Below are 26718 nucleotides of genomic sequence, written 5' to 3'. Positions count from 1 at the left end.
GTGCACCTCTAACAGTTCCATGCAAAGTTTTGATTTGATAGGACAAGAACAGTGAGGGCATTAGGACCAAGAGAAAGACACACACATTGCTTTGTATTATGTCTGGCAAAGGGTTCCTTGACTGAGTGCTGTAGTTATGTGTGAAAGAAAGTCAGGGACTGACTAGTTCTCATCTGTTGATCACAGTTAACTTGACGCGTCAAAACAGGGGAAGCTGTCAGATCTGCTTGCAAAGATAATATCACTCCAGCCCAGGCAGCGATTGGAAACTTTGCAGTGGCAGGAAATATTCTGGAAGGAAACTATAAAAAATGGAATTTATTTTTACTTTTTCTCAGAATTAAAAACGAAAATCAAACTTAAACCACCTTTTAATGAGCTTTTTGGTCAGCTAAATACATTCTTTCTTAGACAATCTGGGATTCTGTATAATAAAGGATCTCCTTTATCTAATTGGATCTATGTTATCTCTCATAAGTAGGTATTTTTGATTTTGTCTACAAATATACGGGAAAGCATGAAACAACATCAATGAAATGCGAGGGGGAGGGGGAACCTCACAGCAGACAGTAATGACCAGTTTATTGCTGCAAAGAAACCAGAGAGCTGTGCTGTAAAAAATATCCAAGTGATATTTAGCATGACCATCTGTATTGTTTTGTCATCAACAGTATGCTCTTGAAGAAGAGGTGCAGATATGGATCACGTAAGCTTCAGTTTCTCTTGTTGTTGCTGATGCTGGGTTTTTTATTACTGATGGTTACAATCCTGAATCCACCATTCCGGGACCTGAACAAAGCGGGAACATCCCAGCCATTAAAGTTCAGTGCCAGAGAAGGGTATCAGCTGGACTTTCCGGAAACGCAAGAAATGTTGGAGACTCAGGAAGAGAGCCAGCACTACTACCCCATGGTGGGGTTAGCCCCTTTCATTTCCCTCCGGGAGGACGAGCTGCTAGTGGCCATTGTGTCACCCATAGCCAGGAGAAACGACAGCAAGGCTAGAAAAGGATACCGAATGGTGAAGCAGCAGAGCAAAAGGCAGGAGGAAAAGACTTATGTCAAGCCCAGGGGAAACCAAGAGTCCCAGCTCATGTCCTTTCCTCTACGGGATTCAGAAGAGGCTGCTGGGGGTGAGCAATTGGCAATCCTTGGCCTGGAAACTCACGGCTTTAATGAAGCGCTCAGTGAGCGGATTTCTCTGCGCAGGGAGCTGCCTGAGGTGCGGCATCCTTTGTAAGTAAAACATCCTAATTATTTCCTATGAGAAACCTGACCCCTCCCAATTGTCCCCCTAAAAAACCTTTCCCTTGACCCCTGAGAAACCTGTCCCCTTTCTATCATATCATCTTCCTCATTGGAGCAACCAACCATCCTCCCCATAAGGAAATATATCCATTCCCCCAAATCCATGTCCCTTTCCCAAACTCCATGCTACAAACTGGGACCCTGAAACACAGATCAGAAATTGGAGCTCAAACTAGCAAGACACATCCTAGTTAGACAAAGCACACTCCTCTTCCTGTCTCCTAAAATAACTTAGGGTACAACAGCTTTCATTTCATTCCATTATATCATCCCCTGGGGATACTGAGAGCACAGCAAATGCTATAACAAGAGCCATGAGAGACACTTGTCTCATTTTCTCCCTTTCTTAAATACTATAGTTGTTGTGGGGATTTCGGTTTTCTTAAAACAATAAGGTGGTGTGGAAGGAAGAATAACTGCAATGTACCAGAGAGACAAGGTGGGTGAGGTAGTATCTTTTATTGGACCAATGTACCAGTCACTCTGGGGGTTCCAGTCCCAGCAGAGAGGGAAGAACAAGTATACAATGAATTAGTGTACAAGGCTATGTTATTTGTAAAACTCTTTTGCTCCTTGTTTATGTACCTCTCTTGCCCTTTCACGTTCACTGGCAGAGGCAATCGTCCTACTTCACCCAGGTAGCCAACAAGTTCTGACTTTTCAACCTGTGAGTGCACTTATTTATTAGCCTGCTCATTTAATGAGGAGTATGGCGGCCTCTGCTGGCACATATCAGAATGGGAAAATGTTGCAGTTGGCTGCTTTATTTAACAGGTGCCAGGGCCAGTCAGTGCTATTTAGCCATCTGTTGGTGTGTGAGAACTACGGAGCTGGTTGGTCTGTTGGAAAGGCAAGCTACGCAGATGAATTGTGCTAGCCATAAGATGCCAGTATAAGGGACTTATTTATGCTTGTTTAGGTGTCTTTTGTTAAATAATCACATATACTTAAACTTATTTATTTACTGTATTCTATTCAGCTGATGCCATCCTTTGTTCTCAGAGTGCTTCATATGTAGGTAGTGGCCCAGATTCTGCTCTGAATTTCACTTGTGCGGGACCACTGACTGTTTGGGGACTGAAATAAGCAAAACAACTTGGGCCAAATTCAGCACTGAGTTACCCCTGCGTATAGTTATTGTGGGCTTGCTTGGGTGTCACTGTGGGCAGAATCTTGGTCTAAAAATGACTTTGCTCCCTGACTGCTGAATATTTTGCAGTGCACCTGATGTGAACAGAATGCCAGGGCATTTGATGCATGTCCAAAGGGCTATAAAAGTATTGATCTGTTGGGTGTCCATTGCCACTCAGTTAGTAAAGCGATAACATTATTTTCTATTATATTCTGTATTCTCAAGTGGACAGTTTCATGTATTCCCTGCAGGAGCTGATGATACCACTAACACTGGGGAAAGGGCAGAGAATAACCGAAAATCTCTGGGCCTCCTACACTTCGTCTTGTTTGGTTAGATTGTAAGCTCTCCTCTTTATGTCATGGTAGTCATATAACCCTCATCAACATAGTATCTGAATACCTTCCAGTCATTAATTAATTTTATCTCACAACACCCCTGAGAGGTAGGGAAGGACTATTCCTATTTTGCACATGGGGGAACTGAGGCACAGGTAGATTACAGGGCTATAGCATGCTAAGAAGATCTAGTGAAAAGTTCACTGGTAGTTAGTCTGTGCATCAGTTGGTCTTGATGGGTGAGGTTCTACCTAGTACCTAGCCAAGTAGGTAGTGGAGGACAGAGAGAGCATCAATCCCCCTTCCTGAATGGATTCCTTAAGGCAGAATAGCAGCTCTGGAACTCACTGCTACTCCAATTATCATCTGGGAGGGGGGGGTGACTCCGGAATGTGGTGTAGGAGGGGAGAGAAAGCAAGTAGAGCCATGGCTCTGCCTCCCTCTGATCTGGCTAGCCATGTGAGATGGGTTATGTAGCAAGTCTTAGAGAGATATAGCAGCTTCCATGCTCCCCAGAGCACTGGGAGAGCTCTGAGAGGCATCCTGCCTTTCTGAGGCAGACTGTCTCTGATGCATCCCCTTTGAGTAGTGCAGCATACCAAAAAGACGTGATCTGGCCCTACGCAAGTAAGAGGTTTCACATATCTTTTGCAGTGGTCATTTTCTCATGGCTAGAGACAAATGGCAGTCCATGTTTGAGGAGACAAACTTCAAGACTTAGAGGATGTTTTCCATATTTGCTAACAGTGTTTGATATACATTATCTTTAATTTGTTTTTATTTCAGCTGAGTTACACGGATGGAAAACTAGAGCAATGCAGGGGTGAATCAGGCCCTCTATAATTACCCAACCAAAACCAGCTAGAAATGTTCCAGAGAGTTATTTCTATACAATTCTACCTTTGTTGCAGCCTGTCTGAAGTTAGGTGGTAAACTGTTGTGGCAGGGACCATACCTACTTATTTTGAGGCACCTAACTTACTTGCATGCTGCAAAATAATAATGATAAACCCCACTTCTATATATTTCATCTTCTAATAAATCAGCTTTAAGATGTATGGAGTTTGTCATAGAACATACTCTTAGAAGTGCTGTCCCTTAGAGCTGACGCCATACCGTTGCATTGTCTTTTGCATTAAAGCAGTGCACTGGAACAACTAAATTGCCTGCTGTTCACTGCAGCCTGCCACTCATGTGCTGTCCATAAAGTCTTGGACCCGACCATCCAATGTGGAGGGTGGCCCCTTTGATCTCTGCAGCTACACGCCACAACCTTACACATCAAGCATTGCTCCGTACAACCACAGTCTTTCCTGCGTATCCCTGGTGCATGTCGGTGGTACTTTTCAAAACATGTATGAATAGAAGTCCTGGATCTCTGCCAACATGCACTCCACCCTCTCACTAAAACTTATTAATAAGACAAAATCATACCTCATGTAATCCCATTTACTTTTCTGGCTGGGGAGAGAGCGTGGCCAGGTGACCACGCCTAGCCGCTGGGAATCCTCCACTAATGGGGCCAATTGTACTTTAATGCTACTCTCGTTTACCAGGACCCTGAAGGTACAAATGCTCAACACCCTTCCAGTATCATCCCCTGGGGGTGCATTTGCCACCTTTGAGAACACCTGCTTTCTTCTTGCCAAGGTGCAGTTAGCATCCCCCTGGACAGTGGGGGTGAGTCAATCCTGTCATCTTGACTTTATGACAGGGCCTTGTCCACAAACCACGGTTCTTCTCTCTTGGGATTTTAAATGTCAAATATTATGTACCCAGGCAAATGCAAACATACAAAATGTCTAAAAGGTTTTAAATTACCTCACAAAACTACAGCTCCCACTGAAATGCTGCTGGGAATTGAATCTCAATAAGACATTTTTCTGAAGCCGAGCAGGAGTCTCCTTTGACAGTGCCCTTGCCTTGTCTGAATTCATGTAGTGTTGACCACAATTCAGTATTGTTCATGGGTCAGATTAGACCCCTCTGCTCTGTCCCTTATCAGTCATGACCTTTACTTGTTTGAAATGATCAGCCAGTTATGGGCCCCTTCTTGACAGCCTGTGCAGCTGCCCCGAAGTATAGAAAAGGAGTTTCATGCGCCAACAGCCCCTCTCATTTAACTGAAGACTAGTTATTTGTATTTTTAATTCCTTGCCAATCACCATGGCAACTGAATGCCACACCAGCTAGGCTTCATAGTCCAGAGCAGTCATTTTCAGTCCTTTTCCAATCAACACCCCCCAAAATAGCATCAACTTTCTTGTCATGACAACACTACAAGATAGAAAGCATTATGGGATTGTGGAAAAAATCCACAGTTGGTTATGGCAGTATTTGTTGCTCCTCGTTCAGAGGCGCCATCAGTTTCTTGCTTTCCCTTCCCTGTCTCTGAATACAATTGTTAAATCAGATTCTTCTGCTTGGAAACACAAATTGCCCCCTTCAAGACACTGGGTTTATCCCTTTTCTCCTGTCTTAAGTGACAACACAAAGATATTAAACAAAAAAAACCAAACAAACCTGAGCCATATTGATCCCATTGCCTTTAATAAAGTTACACCATAGATTAATTTGGCCCAACAATTGTTAATTTGTTAACTAATTTGGCCCAATGTGTGACTTTCATGAGTGAAATTCTGGCCTCATTGAATTCAATGGCAAAACTCCCATTAACGTCAACAGGATCAGGAATATACCCGATGTGGGAATGCCACAGCAGATCAGAACAGTGAGCCTTCTGGTCAGAAATCCTGTCTCTGAAACTGGCCAGTACCAAAAACCTGAAAGGAAGGAGCAAGAAATCTTGAAGTAGACAATTATGGAATAATCTGCCCACTCAGAGAGTTTCTGCTTAACCTCCATCCATCAATGGATGGCTTATGCCCTGAACCATAACCCTTTTTGAATGTATACCCTTTTTAGAAAAAAAAATATATTTAACCTATGTAATGTAACTATAAATGTTTTCATTATCCATATAAACATCTGATCTTCCTTTGATCATACAAAGTTTCAATAATATCACGTGGCAATGAGTTACACAGGCTTATTATGCATTGTGTAAATTAGTAGTATCCATTTAAAAGTTGTTGATTTTCAAGGAACAGACAAATAAATTGTACTTGTTTTGTGAGAATAGGAAAATAGGCGCATCAGACTGACCTCCTCTATAACATTAATTAATTTAAAAAAGAATAGGAGTACTTGTGGCACCTTAGAGACTAACAAATTTATTAGCGCATAAACTTTCGTGGGTTACAGACCACTTCCCACAAAAGCTTATGCGCTAATAAATTTGTTAGTCTCTAAGGTGCCACAAGTACTCCTGTTCTTTTTGCGGATACAGACTAACACAGCTGCTACTCTGAAACCTGTCATTAATTAATTAATTTCTATCTTATTCCTTATTTGCCACATCTTTAAATCTTTAAAGTCTTTCCATGCTTCCAATCCTTTTTGTTGTCTGTCTGGACCCTTTCTATTTCAGCTCTGTCGTTTTCAAAGTAGGATGACCAGAACCAAGCACAATGTTCCAGGTGAGGGCAAACTATTGTTCTCTATAACGCCATTATAATATTTTCACTGTTATTCTCTATCCCATTCATTAGATATCCTAACATTTCGTTTGCTTTTTTAACCATCACTTCACCCTGAGCAAAGATTTTGAGCTGTCTGCAATGAAGTAAGGGTAGATTGTGACTTTCAGCCTCAGAGAAATGGATGTGTTCATAATAATAAGTAAACAAAAAAGAAGTGTTGCAACCTTCCATATTGTGCCGCTCTCATTCTATCACATACAGCTGTCTGCAACAGGACTATGACCCCAACCTTCCTACTGCTAGTGTCATCATCTGTTTCCATGACGAAGCCTGGTCTACTCTCTTGAGAACTGTGCACAGTGTTATGGATACAGCCCCAAGGGCCTCTCTGAAGGAAATTATCCTTGTCGATGACCTCAGTCAACAAGGTAGCTCCCTTTTGCTCTCCCTAAATTCTATTTTCAAGCTCTTGGAAGGAAATTGTAATACTGCATGGCAGGGTCAGGGAGAATGGAACTAGAAGGATCCTCCAAAAGCAAGCTAAATATAGAGAAAACTGGTTGCCAAATTTTACTTTTCCTCCCCTACAATTCAGCTTCATCCTACGTTTGAAAGTGTTTATGTTTTCCTGTCATTTCCAATAGTTTTAAAAGCCTTTATTTTTTAAACACAGTTCACCAAACAGATTGCTCTGCATGACTGCCCTGTCCTAGTCATTACGTCCCACTCCACCAATCTTTGTGTCAACCACAAATTTTAATCACCAGTGATTTTATATTTTACTTTCAGATCAGTGATAAAGGGGCTGAATAATGGTGGACCTCAAACTGGGAAACACCCCCATTTGATGATGACTCCCCATTTACAACTACTTTTTGAAATGCCTCAGTTAGCCAGTTCTCAAACCATTTAATGTGTGCTTTTTAAATATTGGATAGTGCTAATTTTTTAAATGAAAATGGCCAGCCTTTTTTAAAATCCATGGGGTGCAAGTAATCCGGGCCTGCTGATTTAAAGATGTTTATCCCTAGTAGATGCTGCTTAAAGACACCTTAGTTACTAATGGACTGGAAAGTATCTCCTCATCCTCATGTGACACAAAGTGCATCATCCTGCTTCTTTCCAAATGCAGAACAACTTTTTCCCAATGAAAGCTGAGATTCTTACAGAATTCCAGGAGCTGCAACTTTAAGAAAAAGAACAGATGTCATGAGACTTGTGATAATTTGGGGAAAGCTGGTGGTAACACTCAGAGATGACCCATACTTGCTGACAGTGGGGAGGGCAGAGGGAGAGCAGTGGCTTTAGCAAATGTTACTGAGCATGCTCAGTCCATGTGAACATGTTCAGTACAAGCCAAGTAGCAAATCTGGGGGGCATGTGACCCATGTTTTTCCCCCTTCCCACGCATCGTTTCTGATAACACTGCTTGCAGGGAGATCTTCTTCCATAGATTGCTTCTGGGACAACATGGATTCTTCACTGCTACTAAATTATACTCTCACCTCAGAGTTTGTTCTTCCAGTCTATAATGGAAGGACACATAAGGGACACGTAAGGGAAGGTCACGTAAGGGACACGTAAGGGAAGGTCACATTACTCCTGGCTTGTCCCTATTGGAAACAGAGGACTTCAGTCTCCACAACTGTGTTAGTCCAACATCTATTACAAGTTCTAAATTCACTTCACCTTGCGTCTGTTTTTAAACCAACACCACATTAAAAATAAAATGCTAGATTGTGCCCTTGGCATATAAATTGGTGGTTAAGATTCACTGCCCAAGGAGTAGCCTCAAGAGGAACTGTGACTGAGAAAGTCATCATTCCTTCCCAACTCTCCCCTTTCACAATGATGTCATGTGGGGAGAGTAGTGTACTGCACTCCTTTCCAGGGGCCTGCACATGCCTTCCAGTATGCCCAGCCAGTTCTCCTGGCTGACTTGTGGGGAGGCAAAACCATGGTTCCATCATTACCTACCCAATTTCCTCACAGTGCGGGGGGGGCGGGTGAGAAGGAAGGGGGAAGAAAGGGGTGGCTCAGCACAGCCCCCATGCCCAGAACTGCAAGCTAGAAAGGTCTGACTTAGCTAAATAGGAGTTGGAGATGAGGCTTTGCTCCCCTTTACTCCCTGCATGAATGAGAAGGATGAATACAAAGCTAACCCAAAAATCATTTTACTAACTGGGGAGTACCATTTTTGCCACAAACTATTTTTGGTTTTTGTTTTGTTTTTTTGGTGACAGACTGAATCAGCACTAAAATCTGAATGATTATTATATTTATTGCAGGGCATCTGAAGTCAGCCCTAAGTGAATACATCTCCAAACTAGATGGTGTGAAATTGATCAGGAGCAACAAGAGGCTCGGGGTCATCCAGGGTCGTATGTTGGGAGCTGCACGGGCAACTGGGGATGTGCTGGTCTTCATGGACTCCCACTGTGAGTGTCACACAGGCTGGTTAGAACCCCTGTTGGGCAGACTAGCCACTGACAGGTAAATATCCCTTTGGGCTTAGTGTACAAAATGTTTAGATGCTTGTTAGAAGGGAGTGTGTCACCGTGAAGAACTGTGATCCTTGAACTATTTATATTGTTCATAATGCACAAGTTTATACTAATTCCTGATAATAGGACAACACTTGTGATCTCTTAAAATTCATTTTTACCTTGGGTTTTCATGGTCTCTTCATCCCTTTATCCATACTGTGTTATTTTACTTTTACTCCATGTGCATTAACCTGAAATTTAGGAGACTAGACAGATCAGGCACTTAATAAGACACACTACCAAACCCTTTCTCTCTAGGGCTGCCTAGAGGGAATACCGCCTGTGTCTGTAGTGTCTGAAATGCATTAGTATTGAAGCATATGGTGGCCAACATGAAATGAGTTGGCAATCCCAGACAGCAAGCAACAGATGACAAGCATCCATCAGAGAAACTGCTACAACAGTTGGCATTATTTGCTACACTTGTTGGCAGTCTTAGTAGCGAGGCCAAGGATTGAATAGGCCCAGAGGCTGGATTACCTTCTCCTCCTGTGAGCTGCTCCTGTCAGATCACAGCTGATGCACATTGACGGGGCAGGGTGGGAAGGGCTGCACTGCTTTCTCCCACGTTGTACCTGTGGTTGATCCATGGAAAAACAGAAGACTTTTCGGGCTGCCTAAATCCTAGCTATTTCACCAACACCAAGTTCACAAAGACAAATAGAGATAAAGCCTGGCTGTGATCAGCATTCAGCAATCACCAAGCATCACAAAGAGGTTAGGTTACTGAAGTGTTTCAAGAATCAGATGCAGTAAGTACATACCCCTTAATAAAGAAAGAATTCTGAAGCCACTGAAAAGTAAATGTTTGAACATTAAATTCTGTAACATAACAGTAAACTAAGACTGTTTGTAATACAATGAATTGCTGAGGCGGTGTGGGTGTATTTTGAAAAGAAAAATATAATGCCTCCTTTAAAACACTTACTAGATCAGTAAGTAACCATAGTAAGAAGATGCAAACAAGGTTGTTCCCAGGCAATGAAATAGGCTGCTTTTACTGCTACTGCTGCTTTTTACTGCTTTTAAATTCATTCATGTTCGCTTTTAGAGATGATTGCATTGTTCAAACGCAAAATGAAAGATGCTGTAAGTATGTGGAATAGAATACTGTTCTAGGATTCCATGTCTGCCCTTTTCTAAAAGGGTCTCCCAGTAAAAGCAGATTGCTTTGTCTTCTGGATTATTTGTGGCCCACGCTGTTGAAGCTTCATTGCTCTTGTGACTCAAGCTGGCTTTGACCTAGTATCCAATGTCTGCACATGCTGCAATCATATCTCCTGATTGCAATGTAGATGTACCCTAAAAGAGCTACAGAAACCCTTAAAGGAGTGTCACAGTGACACACTGATCCATGGAAGATTTTCACATGCCACTTCACAGGGAAATTACAAGAGCAGGAGAGGAAGCATGGCCCATGGATCCAATGGCACAAATTCATGCCACACTGATTCACTGGCTAAAATTCCCCATGGCAAGAGAGTGAGGAAGCCACCAATGCTACTGTCACCCCAAGGCTTCCATAGTGATCATGGAGCAGCTTCACTGGTGCCTTGTGCCCCATGGGAAAGGCTTCTGTCCCCTACAGCACACACCAACAACCCTTGTGCAGAGCCAATGTGCTGATTGTTTACTCCGGTTTTGCACAGGGAACCAGGATTTCAGTCCTGAATAAAGGCTGCAGGATTTGCGGCCCATGAATAGAAATGTAGCCTGATTTGGAAAACAGTGGTGGCCAAAATCATCTCTTTCTAAATACCATAGCAGAAGTGTTCCTACTCCAAGCAAGGGAGAATTTTGTAGTAGTTAAGACACAGGGTTGTCAGTCAGGAGAGCTGGGTTCTAGTCTTGGTTCTGCATTGACTTGCTAAGAGAGTTGGCAAATCATTAACCTCACCACGTCTCACTGTTCCCATCTGTAAAATGATGATAATGCCATCTATCCGATGGAGGTGATGGTGCGGGGGAAGTTATGTCATTATTTTTCCTAAAGTCTTTGAGGTGCTTGGATGGAAGGTGCTATAGAAGTGCAAGGCATTAGTATAATAAACTTGAATTCATTAAGCAGGTGAGGGACTGTGAAATTGAATCTATACTCACCTCCTTATACAATAGTGAAGCAGAAAACAAAGTTTCACTGACTCACGAAACGCCCACCTCTTTTCCTCATTGTGCACTAATTAAGTTGTCACTCACTCACTTTAGCTGTAAAAGAAAGTGCTTTAGCGTAGGAGAGCACTTCATCAGCTACAGAAAGTGACTCAGCAACTGCCCGGGTTATATACTGCCTTTCTGATGTCTGAACCTTTGCAGGAGTTCCAACCAATAACAATCCAATGCTCTCCTAGATCTAATGTTAAAAAGGAAAAGAAAGAACAAAACAAATTTTATATATATATATATATATATATAAATTCAAACTAACTTATTACAGGGAGACAAATGTGATATTAATGTAATATCCAACATGAAGGCAGAATCAGATACTTTATCTACACAGACAGCTTCAACTCGAGTTAAGTTATTCCTTTTGAAATACAAAATACAGGCTTCTGGCAACAGCATCATACTTTTGGTTTTCGATTTCTGATATCAAGGAAATAGTCATAAGCAAACAATTTCAGATGTTTGTGAAAATCATGCAGTCCCAAGACTCCAAACACATTCGTGAATCAATCATGTTGCAAAAAGCAAGTTTGAAGAATAAGCAGCAGAAAGATGGTTTCATAATACTTTACACTTACAGTAAAACCTCAGAGTTATGAACACCTCGGGAATGGAGGTTGTTCATAACTGAACAAAACATTATGGTTGTTCTTTCAAAAGTTTACAACTGAACATTGACTTAATACAGCTTCGAAACTTTACTATGAATGCAGGTCTCCCGAGTTGCATTTATTATCCTAACGCAGTAGGAGCTGGTGAAAATAGTAACCTAATACAGGTAAGCACAGATTCCTTGTCATATAAAATACTGACTAATTACATGGTAATCCCAACCCAGCTCACTTTCTGCACTGGGGGTTTTAGACACCAGTACAACTACACAGTTCTAGCTGCTCTGGTGCAACTGTACAAGTTTCAAATCGGGAGCAAATCACAGTTTATGCTGGTGCAAGGCTTCTACATTGAGGGCTTGAATTAGTGTAGCTATATTGGTGTATCTACACCAGTTGATAAAACCTCAGAGTAAGACAAGGCCCCAGTCTCTTATGGCAAAGACCTGTACAATTTAACAGGTATGAAACCAGTAGGTTTGTATAGAAATTATTAAAAAAAAAAACTCCATATGGAATCATATCCTTTTCTGTAGACTTTTTAAGCATTAATATAGAGAATATTGATAGGTTCTATATATAGAAAGGTTCCCATTCTCCAAGACTCCATGAGGATGGATGGCAGACCCCTAAGAAATACTTAGTTGCTCCAGGAAGTGGATCTGATGAATCAGGCCAATTGTTTTCAAAAGTGCCCACTAACTTTAGGATGCCTCAGTTGTTAGGTGCTCACCTTGGACACCTGATTTTCAGACCTGCTGTACACCTGCAGTTCCCACTGACTTGTAGGCAGTGTGTAAGTAATAGAATTGGAATTTATGCAGGATATCAATCGTAACCTTATTTCTTGGGGAAAATGCCATGGGATCTTTAACTAAGACAAGTATAATTTGTTTCATCCAAGATAAACTAATTTCCACAGTACAATGCCCTCAGGTATCATGCTGGTAACTCTACTACCCCACACAAATGCCAATGTCATGCTGCCTAGTGCCTGCCTACATTTCCCTAAAGATTTAGCTAGAGGTGTCATTTTCCATTTCCTGTCCTCAGATGTTGGGTTGTGTTACTGTGTGCCACTGAATTCCATCTCAGAGAGGGCTACATTTCAGTCAAGATCATCAAAGTGCTCCTTATATGTAAGTTTCAATAGCAAAATGTTAGGTAAGCTAAACTATAGGTGTGACTGCCAGCTTCATCCATGAATATAACATATTATTTGTTGATTAAATACTTCCTTTCCCCAAGGATTTCAAGCATTTTACAAATACCCATCTGAGGCAGATAAACCGTGTTATTCCCATTTCGCAGATGAGGAAGTAGGGAAGTGAAGTGAATTTTTCTAAGGAAGCCCATGGCAGAGCTAGGAATGGAACCCAGGGCTCCCAAGTCACCACCCTATGGCTCACCCAGAAAAACATCCTGCCTAAGGTTATGTAGCCCTTTGGAATACCTTGTTATAAAAGGTTCTAGAGAAAGGAAACATTATTATAGAGCTCTTTCCATCCTTATTGAAAAAGGATCACTATACACCTTATTGGATTACTGAATTCACTTAGCAGGGGTACTTGACTAGTTTGTGTTATTTTTTGGTTTTCAGGCTTTAGTTGATAACCTTATCAAAATTCTTTTCCCAGAAACTACAAAATCTTCCTAAAATAATTACCATGTGCACACACCCTCAAGTAAGACTTGTTTAGGATGAATTCTTTGAACCATAAATCTGAACCATAGATTTACTATGAAACAGTGCAGCAGTAAAAAGATAGGAAACAAAGGGTAAGAATAATGAGAATAGGGTCAGTTTTCACCATAGAGAGAGCTAAATAGTGGGGTCCCCCAAGGATCTGTACTGGGACAAGTGCTATTCAACATATTCATAAATGATCTGGAAAAAGGGGTAAACAGTAAGGTGGCAAAGGGTATGTCTACACTATGAAATTAGGTCAATCTTATAGAAGTTGATTGCATATGTCCACACTAAGCGCATTAAGCTGGCGGAGTGCTTCCACAGTACCGTGGCTAGCGTTGACTTTCGGAGCGTTGCACTGTGGGTAGCTATCCCACAGTTCCTGCAGTCTCCGTTGCACATTGGAATTCTGGGTTGAGCTCCCAATGCCTGATGGGGCAAAAACATTGTCACGGGTGGTTTTGGGTACATGTCGTCAGTTGCCCCTCCCTCCGTGAAAGCAACGGCAGACAATTGTTTCGCGCCTTTTTCCATGCAGAGGCCATACTGCTGTCAGCAGACAGTGCAGTAGGACTGCTAACCGTCGTCGTCATCCACCGCTTCCGCTGCAACTCTGCTCTGCTGCTCTTGTCTCCATAGTGAATTTCTCCATGTTGTCTGTCATGTGCTCCCGGGTACTTGTGTTCTTCCTCGGGAAATGTGTACGGTGCTAACCGTCGTCCTCCACCGCTTCCGCTGCAACTCCACTCTCCCGGTGCTATGAATCCACCTCCCAGGTCCTCTCGTCGTTCTGTATAAATATCTATTCTCATGGCATCTGTCGTCATCCACAGCTTCCGCTGCAATTCTGCTGTCCTGCAGACGCCAATCCAAGGCAAGCATGGAGCCTGCTCAGCTCACTGCTGCTGTTGTGAGCATTGCAAACACCTCGCACATTATCCTGCAGTATGTGCAGAACCTGCAAAAGCAGGCGAGGAGGCTACGACAGTGCGATCACGATAGTGATGAGGACATGGACACAGACGTCTCTCAAAGCACGGGCCCTGGCAATTTGGACATCATGGTGGTAATGGGGCAGGTTCATGCCATGGAATACCAATTCTGGGCCTGTGAAACAAGCACAGACTGGTGGGACCGCATAGTGTTGCAGGTCTGGGATGATTCCCAGTGGTTGCGAAACTTTCGCATGCGTAAGGGCACTTTCATGGAACTTTGTGATTTGCTTTCCCCTGCCCTGAAGCGCAAGAATAGCAAGATGAGAGCAGCCCTCACAGTTAAGAAGCAAGTGGCGATAGCCCTCTGGAAGCTTGCAATGCCAGACAGCTACCGGTCAGTCGGGAATCAATTTGGAGTGGGTAAATCTACTGTGGGGGCTGCTGTGATCCAAGTAGCCAATGCAATCACAGAGCTGCTGCTATCAAGCGTAGCGACTCTGGGAAACGTGCAGGTCATAGTGGATGGCTTTGCTGCAATGGGGTTCCCTAACTGGGGCAATAGACGGAACGCATATCCCTATCTTGGGACCGGACCACCTTGGCAGCCAGTATGTAAACCGCAAGGGGTATTTTTCAATGGTGCTGCAAGCACTGGTGGATCACAAGGGACGTTTCACAGACATCAGCATGGGATGGCCAGGAAAGGTGCATGACGCTCGCATCTTCAGGAACTCTGGTCTGTTTGAACAGCTGCAGGAAGGAACTTACTTCCCAGACCAGAAAATTACCGTTGGGGATGTTGAAATGCCTGTAGTTATCCTTGGGGACCCAGCCTACCCCTTAATGCCATGGCTCATGAAACCATACACAGGCCCTGGACAGTAGTAAGGAGCAGTTCAACTATAGGCTGAGCAAGAGCAGAATGGTGGTAGAATGGGCATTTGAACGTTTAAAAGCTCGCTGGCACAGTTTACTGACCAGGTTAGACCTCAGCAAAACCAATATTCCCATTGTTATTGCTGCTTGCTGTGTGCGCCACAATATCTGTGAGAGTAAGGGGGAGATGTTTATGGGGTGGGAGATGTTTATAAGGGGAGATGGTGGGGTGGGAGGTTGAGGCAAATCGTCTGGTGGCCGATTACGCACAGCCAGACACGAGGGCAATTAGAAGAGCACAGCTGGGCACCCTGAACATCAGAGAAGCTTTGAAAACCAGTTTCATGACTGGCCAGGCTACGGTATGACAGTTCTGTTTGTTTGTCCTTGATGAAAACCTGCCCCCTTGGTTGACTCTACTTCCCTGTAAGCCAACCAACCTCCCCCCTTCAGTCACCACTTTCAGAAGCAATAAAGTCATTATTGTTTCAAAATCATGCATTCTTTATTAATTCATCACACAAATAGGGGGAAAACTCGCAAGATAGCCTGGGAGGGGTGGGTGAGGAGGGAAGCACTGGGTGGGGTGGTGGATGAGGGAGAAGGGAAGGACAAGGCCATACTACAGTTCAAAACTTCTTGAATGCCAGCCTTTATTGCATGGGCAATCCTCCGGGGTGGAGTGGCTGGGTGCCCGTAGCCTCCCCCCTAACCCCTCCCGTTATTGGGCATCGGGGTGAGGAGGATATGGAACTTGGGGAGGAGGGCAGGCAGTTATACGGGGGCTGCAGTGGTGGTCTGTGCTCATGCTGCCTTTCCTGCAGCTACACCAGACACCTGAGCGTGTCAGTTTACTCCCCCATTAGACTCAGCATTGCATCCTGCCTCCTTTCATCGTGCTCCTGCCTCCTCTCACCACATTCCTCCCTCCTCTCATTGCATTCATTTAACACTTTCCTGGTCTCTGCCATTGTTTGCCTCCACACATTCTGCTGAGCTCTTTCAGTGCGGGAGGACTGCATGAGCTCTGAGAACATTTCATCATGAGTGCGTTTTTTTCGCCTTCTAATCTGTGCTAGCCTCTGGGACGGAGATGATAGGGGGAGCGTAGAAACATTTGCAGCTGTAGGAGGAAAAAAAGGGAGAGTAGTATTTAAAAAGATACATTTTAGAGAACAAAGGGAAGACTATTTCACACTGAATCAAGTGATTCACATTATATAGCACATGAGCTTTTGGTACAAGGTCGCATTTTGCCTCTTATATTGAGTGCCTGCCGGTTTGGTGTGAGACATCACACACGCTCAGCTGGGCAACAGTATTTGGCTTGCAGGCAGTCATGGTAAGGCAAAGGGTTTCGTCTTCTTCAATCTTCATAACATGTGGGAACGGTTTCAAACAACAACGCCCTCCTTTCCCATACCAAGCAAAGCTCGTTGGGTTGGCCATTTAAAAGGAGGGACTGCAGTTTTAGGGTGAATGTAAAGCACAACCCAACCCCCCCCCAATTCTCTAGGATGATCACTTCACCCCCCGCCCCCCACCACGTGGCTAGTATCAGGGAAGATCCTTGTCAGCCAAACACAAACAGCTCAGCATGAAAGGGCCTCCCCCCACAGCGTGGCCAACAGCGGGGATGATTTCTTTTCAGCGAAAGGCAAACAGCCCAGCAGGAACGGGCACCTCTGACTGTTCCCTTAAACAAATTTCCTGTATTTGAACCAGGTGACCGTGAATGATATCACTCTCCTGAGGCTAACACAAAGAGATAAAGAATGGACGTTGCTTGAATGCCAACAAAGCCTGGGCCCATTCGCTGCAATGCTTCGTTCTGCAATGATTCCAGACTACTTGCTATTGGCTTGGCATGGTAAAAGTGTCCTACCATGGAGGACAGAATAAGGCTGACCTCCCCAGAAACCTTCTGCAAAGGCTTTTAGAGTACCTCCAGGAGAGCTTCATGGAGATGTCTCTGGAGGATTTCCACTCCATCCCCAGACACGTGAACAGACTTTTCCAATAGCTGTACTGGCTGTGAATGCATCCCAAGTCTTCAGGGCAAATTAATCATTAAACACGCTTGCTTTTAAACCCTGTATTATATTTGCAAAGGTACACTCACCAGAGGTGTCTTCTCCGGTTTAATGGTCCGGGAGCCCGCCTTGGGAGTGTATTGGGTCCAGGGTGATGAACAGTTCCTGGCTGCTGGGGAGAAGGGATTCACCACTTGCCTGCTGTGCACTATCCTCAACCTCCTCCTCCTCCTCCTCCTCATCTTCCTCATCCACAAAATCCTCATCCCTGTAGCATGAGACTCCCCCCCTTGCAGGTGCACGGACAGTGATGGGGTAGTGGTAGGGGCCCCACCTAGAATTGCATGCAGCTCATCATAGAAGCGGCATGTATGGGACTCTGACCCGGAGTGACCATTTGCATCCTTTGTTTTTTGGTAGGCTTGCCTCAGCTCCTTAACTTTCACGTGGCACTGCTGTGTGTCCCTGTTGTAGCCTCTGTCCATCATGCCCTTAGCATTTCATCTTTTGGAACGGAGTTCTGCCTGCACGGATTCTTCTCCCCATGCAGTGATCAGATCAAGTACCTCCCATTCGGCCCATGTTGGAGCTCTTTTGCGATTCTGGGACTCCATGGTCACCTGTGCTGATCAGCTCGCCACATTGGCCAAACAGGAAATGAAATTCAAAAGTTCCCGGGGCTTTTCCTGTCTGCCTGGCCAGTGCATCTGAGTTGAGGAGTGCTGTCCAGAGCAGTCACAATGGAGCATTCTGGATAGATCCCGGAGGCCAATACCGTCAAATTGCATCCATGCTACCCCAAATTCAACCCAGCGAGGTCGATTTTAGCGCTATTCCCCTCTCTGGGGAGGAGTACAAAAATCGATTTTAAGAGCCCTTTAAGTCGACAAAACAGGCTTGGTCGTGTGGACAGATGTAGGGTTAAATCAACCTAATGCTGCTAAATTCGATCTAAACTTGTAGTGTAGATCAGGGCAAAGTTTGCAGATGATACAAAATTACTCAAGATAGTTACGTCGAAAGCTAACTGTGAAGAGTTACAAAGGGATCTCACATAACAGGGTGACTGGGCAACAAAATGGCAGATGACATTTAATGTTGATAAATGCAAAGTAATGCACATTGAAAAGCATAATCCCAAATTATGTATACATACAAAATGATGGGGTCTAAATTAGCTGTTGCCACTCAAGAAAGAGACCTTGGAGTCATTGTGGATTGTTCTCTAAAAACATCCAGTGTGGAGTAGCAGTCAAAAAAGCTAACAGAATGTTAAGAACCATTATGAAAGGGATAGATAATAAGACTGCAAATATCATATTGCCACTATATCAATTCAAGGTACGCCCACACCTTGAACACTGTGTGATGTTCTGGTCACCACATCTAAAAAAAGATGTATTAGACTTGGAAGATATACAGAGAAGGGCAACAAAAATTATTAGGGTTATGGAACAGCTTCCATGTGAGGAGAGATTAATAAGACTGGGACTGTTCAGCTTTGAAAAGAGATGACTAAGGAGGGATACAATAGAAGTCTACAAAATCATGAATGATGTGGAGAAAGTGAATAAGGATGTGTTATTTACCCCTTCACATAACACAAGAACCAGGGGTCACCCAATGGAATTAATAGACAGCAGGTTTAAAACAAACATAAGTACTCATTCACAAACAGACAATCAACCTGTGGAACCCATTACCAGGGGATACTGTGAAGGCCAAAAGTGTAACTGGATTAAAAAAAGGATTAAATAAGTTAATGGGGGATAGGTCCATCAATGGCTATTAATCAAGATGGTCAGGGATGCAACCTCATGCTCTGGGAGTCCCTAAAGCTCTGGCTGCTAGAAACTGGGACTGGATGACAGGGGATGGATCACTCAATAATTGTCCTGTTCTGTTCATTCCCTCTAAAGCATCTAGCACTGGCCACTGTCAGAAGACAGGATACTGGTTTAGATGAACCATTGGTCTGACCCAGTATGGCCATTCTTATGTTAGTTACAATATATTGTCTTTCCTTGAAGAATTTATCTTTGATTTGTAAAGACTTTCTTGACATTTCAGTTGTTCAGGGATGACTAATATAACAACCCGTACAGTGTTTTGGAAAACAGTTCAGATGCCCCTCAGATAGTTTCATCCTACACCAGCCTATATTTCAGTCTGCTTCCAGATCAAGAATAATATATAGTTTCATAGCTATGTAATTATTACTGTTTTGTGTATTGCACCTTTAAATCTCTAGGAGTCTGCTGGACCTGCCATTTTGTGGCAGCCTGTTGCAGACGATGCACATACTGTGCTCTATCATGAAGATCTGGCTTTGGTTATTTCTTGTAGAAGAATGGACTCACTGCTACTGTGCCCATTTGTAGCTGATGGTGGCACAGTTGCTTTCTTCTCTCGTACCCCTTGCTGACAGTCACTCCAGTCCTGCCTCTCCTTGCAACTTGACCCTCCAGGCATGTCATTTTAAAGTCTCTCCTATTCCAAAGGACTGCTGTCCCAAGTCTACATAAAAAGATACCTAAGTTCCATTCTCTTCCACCCCTCTTCCTGGGGAATTACTAAGGCCCACAGGTCCTCAGCTGGGATCTTCAACATAGACCATCCAAGGAAATCCCCACACAAGTAGTTCTAGTCACACTCAGCTGCCAGTACTTTGCTAAACACTGTCATGAAGGGAGAACCCACATCTCCTGACATCTTGGTACTCCATCAGTCACAGCTCCATATTAAACCATTGTTTGGGCCCAATGCAGTGAGAATCACCAGCTCTTGTAGCCTTTGCCTTTTAACTGCCCACACACAAGGTTTTCCTAGCCTCAGGTGGCCAGGCCTAACACCCTCAGCTTCCTGGGCTAACTTTCCAGGTCCCATGCCCTCCTTTCTCAGGACTTCTTGAAATGACTCAGCCTAATGATTGTGAGGTTCTTTTTGGCTCTTATTTCAGAGTGTGGGCTCTCAGATTTCTTCCTGGCTCAGGCCCCTCTAGTTCTGGCTGCAAGCTTCAGGCCTCCCAGCCATCTGTCTGCCTGTAGCCCAAGAGAGAAAACTCCCAACTACCTCTCACTTAGGTATTCTCCCTGGGCCTTTTCCACTACTCTGTGGTCCTTTCCTTTATGAAGACCCAGCTTCTCCCCCAGCTGGGCCTCCTCTTCAATTGGACCTAGCCCTCCCTCCAGGTGCAAGCAGGTACCTTAATTGAGCTCTCTAGCTCCAGTTAACCCTTTCAGTGCCAATATGAGGTAGACAGCCCACCACACAGCCCTTAATCTAAAATACAATTAATTCAGACTGAGAGGATATAGCTGATTTTTTGCATATGGGAAAAGCATATCAAGTAGGTTTGATGCTTGGCCCCTGAGAACACCAAATGGAGAAAAAATTAGCCTGGTTATGTCTTTTGTGGAAGGTTTGACTGTAAAAAGGCACAGACTCCATGTTTCGAGTATAGGAAGGCAGGGTTTTCTCATCCCTTAGCAGTCAAAATATCTCACACTAGACCTCTTTCTGGATGCACCTCTCCCTCAACCCTTATTTTAGATTCAAATCTATCATCATGGGATATTTCCCTCTATTACTGGACACTATATACTCAAATTAGGAACAGAAACACAGATCCACTAAGGTTCTTGGGTGCCTAAACCCCAGATTTAGGCACCTAAATTCAATTTTTAGGCATCGCTGCAATCCACAAGCCACCTGCTCAGCTACTGCTTAACCCTGTAGGCATCCAAACTCACTCAGCGCCTAAGCTTTTGCAGTAAAAGTTCCCTATGTGCCTATGTTTCTGCCTCTGGACATGTGTATTACTGCCTCCCTCTAGGTGTCTGGATGCCCTGGACTGGGAGAAGCTAGGTGGGGAAACTCCTAATTCGCCTCAGGGACCCAATCCTGTAGGCATGCTCAGAGGCTGCCTAACTCCATACAAAAGAGCTGGAGGGGGAACCTCCCTTATAACCTTTAGCCAGGTGGTTAGGGTACTCACCTGGGATGTGAGAGACCTCCCAGTTTAAATCCCCCCTCTGCCTGGTGAGGTGAAAGGATCTGCACAGGGATGTGCTACCTCTCAGCGGAGTGCCCTAGCTACCAGGTTATAGAGTCATTATCAATCTTTCTGGTGCTCAATTAGTATTTAATTAATTAATCAATTGGAACAACTTTCATAGAAGAGATTGAGGGAGATCCACATCAGACTAATCTATAATCCAGTGGCTCAGACACTCTCCTGAGAGGTGGCAGAACCCTATTCAAATCCCTTCTCTTCATCAGGTGGAGGGGGGACTTCAACCTGTGGCCTCCTACATCCTGGAAGCGTACCCTAAGTACTGGGCTAAAAGTTATAAAGGTGAGCCTCTTCATTTTGTGTGGCATTAAGCAGCCTCTGAGCATGCCTGCTGGATTGGACCCCAGAAGCGTGTTTGGCAGAGGAGCACCTATCTTCTCCTGGTTCATGGATTGCTAGCCGAGAGAGGTGACTAAATCCAGGCATCATGGAGGCACCTGTCTTCATGAGGCAGACGGGGTGTAGGACACATCCCTCTGGTCGACATCTCTCATTGGCAAGGTTAGGCATCATGCCTCCTGGCATGCTGGATTTTGTAGCTCACATTCTAAGGTACCTATCTCTCCCCACATATCGTAGAGGGAGCCTAGGCACCTAACTCAGGCTTTGTGAATCACAGTGTGGTTCCTGTGATTTTTCTAGATGTTAGGCATTACAACACGGAGAGTTTGTGGAGCCGGGTCCAAAGGCTTCAAAATTGTTAAAAGAAGTTAATTTATCTTCTAACAATCTGGATCTCTTCATTTGGTTCTACAATGTAGATCACCAATTATTTATAAAATTGTTGTTAAATATAATTAAGAATTACTACAGCAACTGAAAATTGCCACATTGTCTGTTTGCTGCTGTTAGAAATCAGAGTTTTGCCAGGTGTCCAGGATCAGACAAAAACACTTCTATTGTTTAGAAAATGTGTGTGCGGGTGTTAGTTTTATGCTGATTTAGCGTAAAGAATGTAAATGTTTTCTACAAAAATCAAACGTCTTCATCTCTTCTCAGCACAACTACTGCAACTCCCTTCTGTACGGCCTGCAAATCCCAGCTTTCCAGATTCCAAAATTCACAAAAAACTGCTGCCTGCCTTCTCACATGCACAAACAAGCATGAACTTATCACTCCCATTCTCACAAAATGCCAGTAGGTCAGCATTCATTTCAGTATACTGTTCAACACTGACCTTGCTTTTAAAACCTTTCACATACTTAGTCCCCTGCAACTATTTAGCTGACTTCACGGACTTTGTCTCTCTTTCTGCTCTTCTTTTCAGGCCCTCCACTTGTCTAGAACAATACTCATTAATATGTTTTGCACTTATATAGTATGTTCATCTGAAGATCTCACAACCCTTTACAAAGGTGGATAAGTATTTCTCCCATTTTAGAAATGGTGGGGAAAGAGAAGTTAAGGTTGAAAGCCAAGATTTTCAAATATGGCTGGCTAAAGTCAGGCATGATTCATGAAAAAGAGGTTTGATTCTCAAAAGTACAGAGCACCCATACAACTCCCAACTGACCTCAGCACCTCTGAAAATCAGGCCACTGATTTAGGTGATAATTAATATGGATTTTGATATCTCATACCCAAATTTGAAACTTTTGATCTAAGAGACTTGTCGGCCACAATGGGAGTAGATTTTCTGGAATTTTTAAAAACAAATATTGATTTCAGACCCGATCTAGCAAAGCACTTAAGCACATGTTTAATTTTAAGTATGTGAGAAGACCAGTAACTTCAAAGGGACTTTTCACATGTTTGAAGCTAAACCCCATGCTGAAGTGCTTGCTAAATCATGGCCTTAGCCTTCTGCTTGCAGAAGCTTCCTTTTAATCCTATTAGCTCCACCTCATTTAAAACTTTCTGCAGTATTATTTTTCTTGGGAGCTTTCCTGCAAGGTGATTTCAGTGGAAATGCAGGTGCCCAGACAGTGCCCAAAGGCAGATGCTTGCCCCAAATTTGGGCCTGAGCAAGAGAGTCAACATGTAGCTTGGATTCCTGAGCCATCTCATTTTTGTAGGAAAAGATCCACTCTGAGAGTGTATTGAGGACAATAGGAACATTTTTACAATTGTTTTCATTGCCTGTGCTCATTTTAACAATCTATTCCTTTCCCAGCAAAGCATGGTACAAATCAATACGAAGCCCTTCTAAAAGCAGTCTGTATGAAACTTTAAGCAGAATGGTTAATTAATTTTTCTTTTTCTCTCATTATTCGTATTTTGACAAGCAAAGAACACAATGTCCACAGCTTATGTAGAGGGTAACAGGAAAACATTGCATTTGCAATTGTATTTGGTTTAGAAATCCCCAAACAGGAAATTATGTTTGTTTGCTTTTTCATAGGTCTCATGTGCGCCAGGCATTTGAAATATTCACAAATTAATGACGCCCCACTCACATTGCACAAAGCATTGCTGCCAGTTCTTTTTGAGTTTCCTTCCTCCCCTTCTTCTTCTTCAGATTCCATGGAATAAAATTAGCAGCTGTCTGCCAGGGTGAACATTTCATTTCAAAGTTCCGAGAAGGTGCTGACTGTCTGCCAGCTACTGAATTAAGAACAAAACAAATTACAAGCAACATCTTCCAACTTTCAATTACCTTTGGCTGAAAATGTGCATTTCTAGCCATGTGAACACCAAATCCACCATTAAACATGCAAAAAACAGATGTTTTAGAAAGGATACTTTAATATTACAAGAAAGATAAGGCAACACTTGATTAAAATAAGAATTGGATATTGATTAGTTTTACTAAAATTAAAGCTGCTAGATTCCTTATTTATGATCAGAAGGACCTTGTAACAATTTGAAGTTTAAGCTGGTGTAAATTAGCACAGCTCCACTAATTTCAGTAGAGCTATGCTTATTGACACCATCTAAGGATCTGACTCTTAAATTTCTAAATGGTATCTTAAAACCCTGTGAAGCACGGAATTCTGAAGGTGTTATCATTTATACAGTAATATTTTTAAAACACAGATATCAGTTTGTAGTGCATATAATTCACTTGAAAAAATACATTACTGGTTCTTTTACTGAAGAATTTGAGGTAAGGTGCAATATGGCATATCCAATGAGTTATCAATTGTCTTCAGTTTCATAATTTTCCACGTGCAAACTTTTTATTTAATGCTTATCCAAAAGTCCTTTTTTTTAAAAAAAAAACTTGCTTGTTTTAGTTTTATATCAATCTTTCCATTGCTGAACAAATTTTAAACAGCCTCACTTATTCTGCTTCTGACAGATTAAGAGAGTAGGCAAAATTGTGCAAAATGTTCAGAAGAGTAGGTTGTTTTGAAAGCACATTTTTACCTGGTTTGGTGGTTGTGATTGATTTGGTTCTGGTTTCCTGAGTGGCTGAGCCTATTCCAGGTAGTGCAGAAGTTTTGTTTTCATAGCACTGACGGTCTGGATCCAAGATTTAAAACAAAACAACAACAACATATAGTTTTAAAAAAAGGACCCTCTCCTGCAAACACTTCTGGTTTTAGAGCTTATTGTCATGAACAATCCCACTGAAGTCAAAAGTGTTATTGGAGGATTGGGCTCTGATATTGGCAACAAATTAGAGAACTAAATCCAGAAAGGATGAGATGTAAATGAATGGAAAATATAATAAGAAGAATTATGCCAATATCACACCCTTAGATCCAGAATTTTATCTCAGTTATACTAGTGTAAATCCAGAGTGACAATATTTACTTCGCTTCAGTTATTCTAGATCAAAAAGAAAAGGAGTACTTGTGGCACCTTAGAGACTAACCAATTTATTTGAGCATAAGCTTTAAGTGAGCTGTAGCTGTAGCTCACTTAAAGCTTATGCTCAAATAAATTGGTTAGTCTCTAAGGTGCCACAAGTACTCCCTTTCTTTTTGCGAATACAGACTAACACGGCTGTTACTCTGAAACCTGTCATTATTCTAGATCAGTGATTTTTAACCTGTGGCATGCAGACCCCTGGTGGTCCACAGACTATGTCTAAGAGGTCCGGGAAAGGTGACTAGGAAAATAAAATTTCAGATCCCAAAAAAGGCATTCAATTTTTCTGATCAATCATTGGGTATGTGAGTACTCCCACCTACAGGTCAAAACTTTGAAGTATTGTCATTACTAGAGAAGCCCACTGTTTAGGGCCCTGTCTCATGCTGTGTCAAATGCTGTGCTGAGCATGTGAAACGTTTATAGTTGAATTCTGTTCAGTCAGTTTTCAGTCTAAGACTTCTATGGTAGGGGTCCGCAGACCACAGGTTGAATTTCCAAAGGACATTCAAGATGAAAAAAGGTTGAAAACCCACTGTTTTAGATTTACACAACTATACATTAGGTAAAAATCTGGCATCCTACTCAAGCATCTTTGAATTTTTTATTCTAAATAATTCCCCATTCATACTTCTCTTCCTAATCTCTCTCACTCTAATATGAAATGTTATTCTAAAATAAACTACCTTACAACAATTAGTTTATCAGTTCTATCTATGTAAGAATATTTAGACTAGAAGCAATAGACTAGAGTGTGTTCATCTAGTAGCAGCAAAGTGAAGCAGGAGTTTCTAGTTCCAATTATAATCATCAATCCCATTTCCACTCAGGCAGCTGTAAGAGGCATTGAGGTGTTTATGCTGGAGGAGGACCTCAGTAGTAATTTTTACTCTAAATGGTGCACACTGCTGTTGCTTGCCATTTAAATTGTAGTTTTATTGACTTGCATTGGAGTTATATGATATTCTTTAAGTTTTGAAATTTAGTCATGCAAGATGTATTACATTTTTTAGCTTCATCTGGCTATTCCTTAGTAAAAAGAAAACAAAAAAATGCATGACTGAACCAATTAAGTAAATCCAGCAGTAAACTGCGTTCAATTTTAGCACATCCCAGAAGAAGGTGGTGACTTTTATTCCGCCTCTTTCCTTTGCCCTAGTGTTCTCAGTTGGAGAACAAGGATTGACACCAACTTTCTTTGGAAAGACTTCTGTTGGCTTTCGTTTGAGTGGAATGCTGTCATTCTGAATACAGGGAAATCTCTCAGGATATCATCAAAGGATGCAATGAGAATTTGATCTTTATTATTTGTATTATGATAATACCATAAAACTGCAGTCAGGATTGGACTTCATTATATTAGGTGTTGTACAAACATATAGCCTATACAGTATAATAATGCTTCAAAAGAAAGTGAAGCCCAGAATATTCCTGGCCGATTGTCAATGTTGTCATAGGGAGATTCCTTCCTGAACCCTACTGCAATTGGCTCATACCCTGGAGCATGACAATGAGTTACTTGGTCTTAACCTGTATGATTACAAATGTTATAATTGGTCATAAAGTTATCTAATCTAGTTTATAAATCCAGTGCTTGTCTCTAAGAGCCCCTATGATTGTGAATTCCACAGGCTGATATAGTCATTTATGAACAAGTATCTTCACTTATTTGTTTTAAATCTATCTGCTTTTAACTCAACAGGTGACACTC

At 42.6% G+C, this 26718-nt stretch overlaps 1 protein-coding gene across 1 annotated transcript in view; it reads left to right on the top strand.

The window, feature by feature from the left end:
• Positions 1 to 672: 672 nt before the first annotated feature.
• The window catches only part of GALNT15 (polypeptide N-acetylgalactosaminyltransferase 15), a 39560-nt gene continuing 13514 nt past the window's right edge, over positions 673 to 26718 (top strand). The window contains exons 1-3 of the mRNA XM_077811310.1: positions 673 to 1235; positions 6581 to 6747; positions 8608 to 8812. Of these exons, the coding sequence (XP_077667436.1) occupies positions 673 to 1235; positions 6581 to 6747; positions 8608 to 8812 (935 nt within the window). The remainder of the gene's footprint in view (positions 1236 to 6580; positions 6748 to 8607; positions 8813 to 26718) is intronic.

This window comes from Eretmochelys imbricata, chromosome 2 (assembly GCF_965152235.1).
Source record: "Eretmochelys imbricata isolate rEreImb1 chromosome 2, rEreImb1.hap1, whole genome shotgun sequence".
NCBI classification, from domain to species: Eukaryota; Metazoa; Chordata; order Testudines; family Cheloniidae; genus Eretmochelys; species Eretmochelys imbricata.
This window is presented reverse-complemented; position numbering and strand designations above follow the sequence as displayed.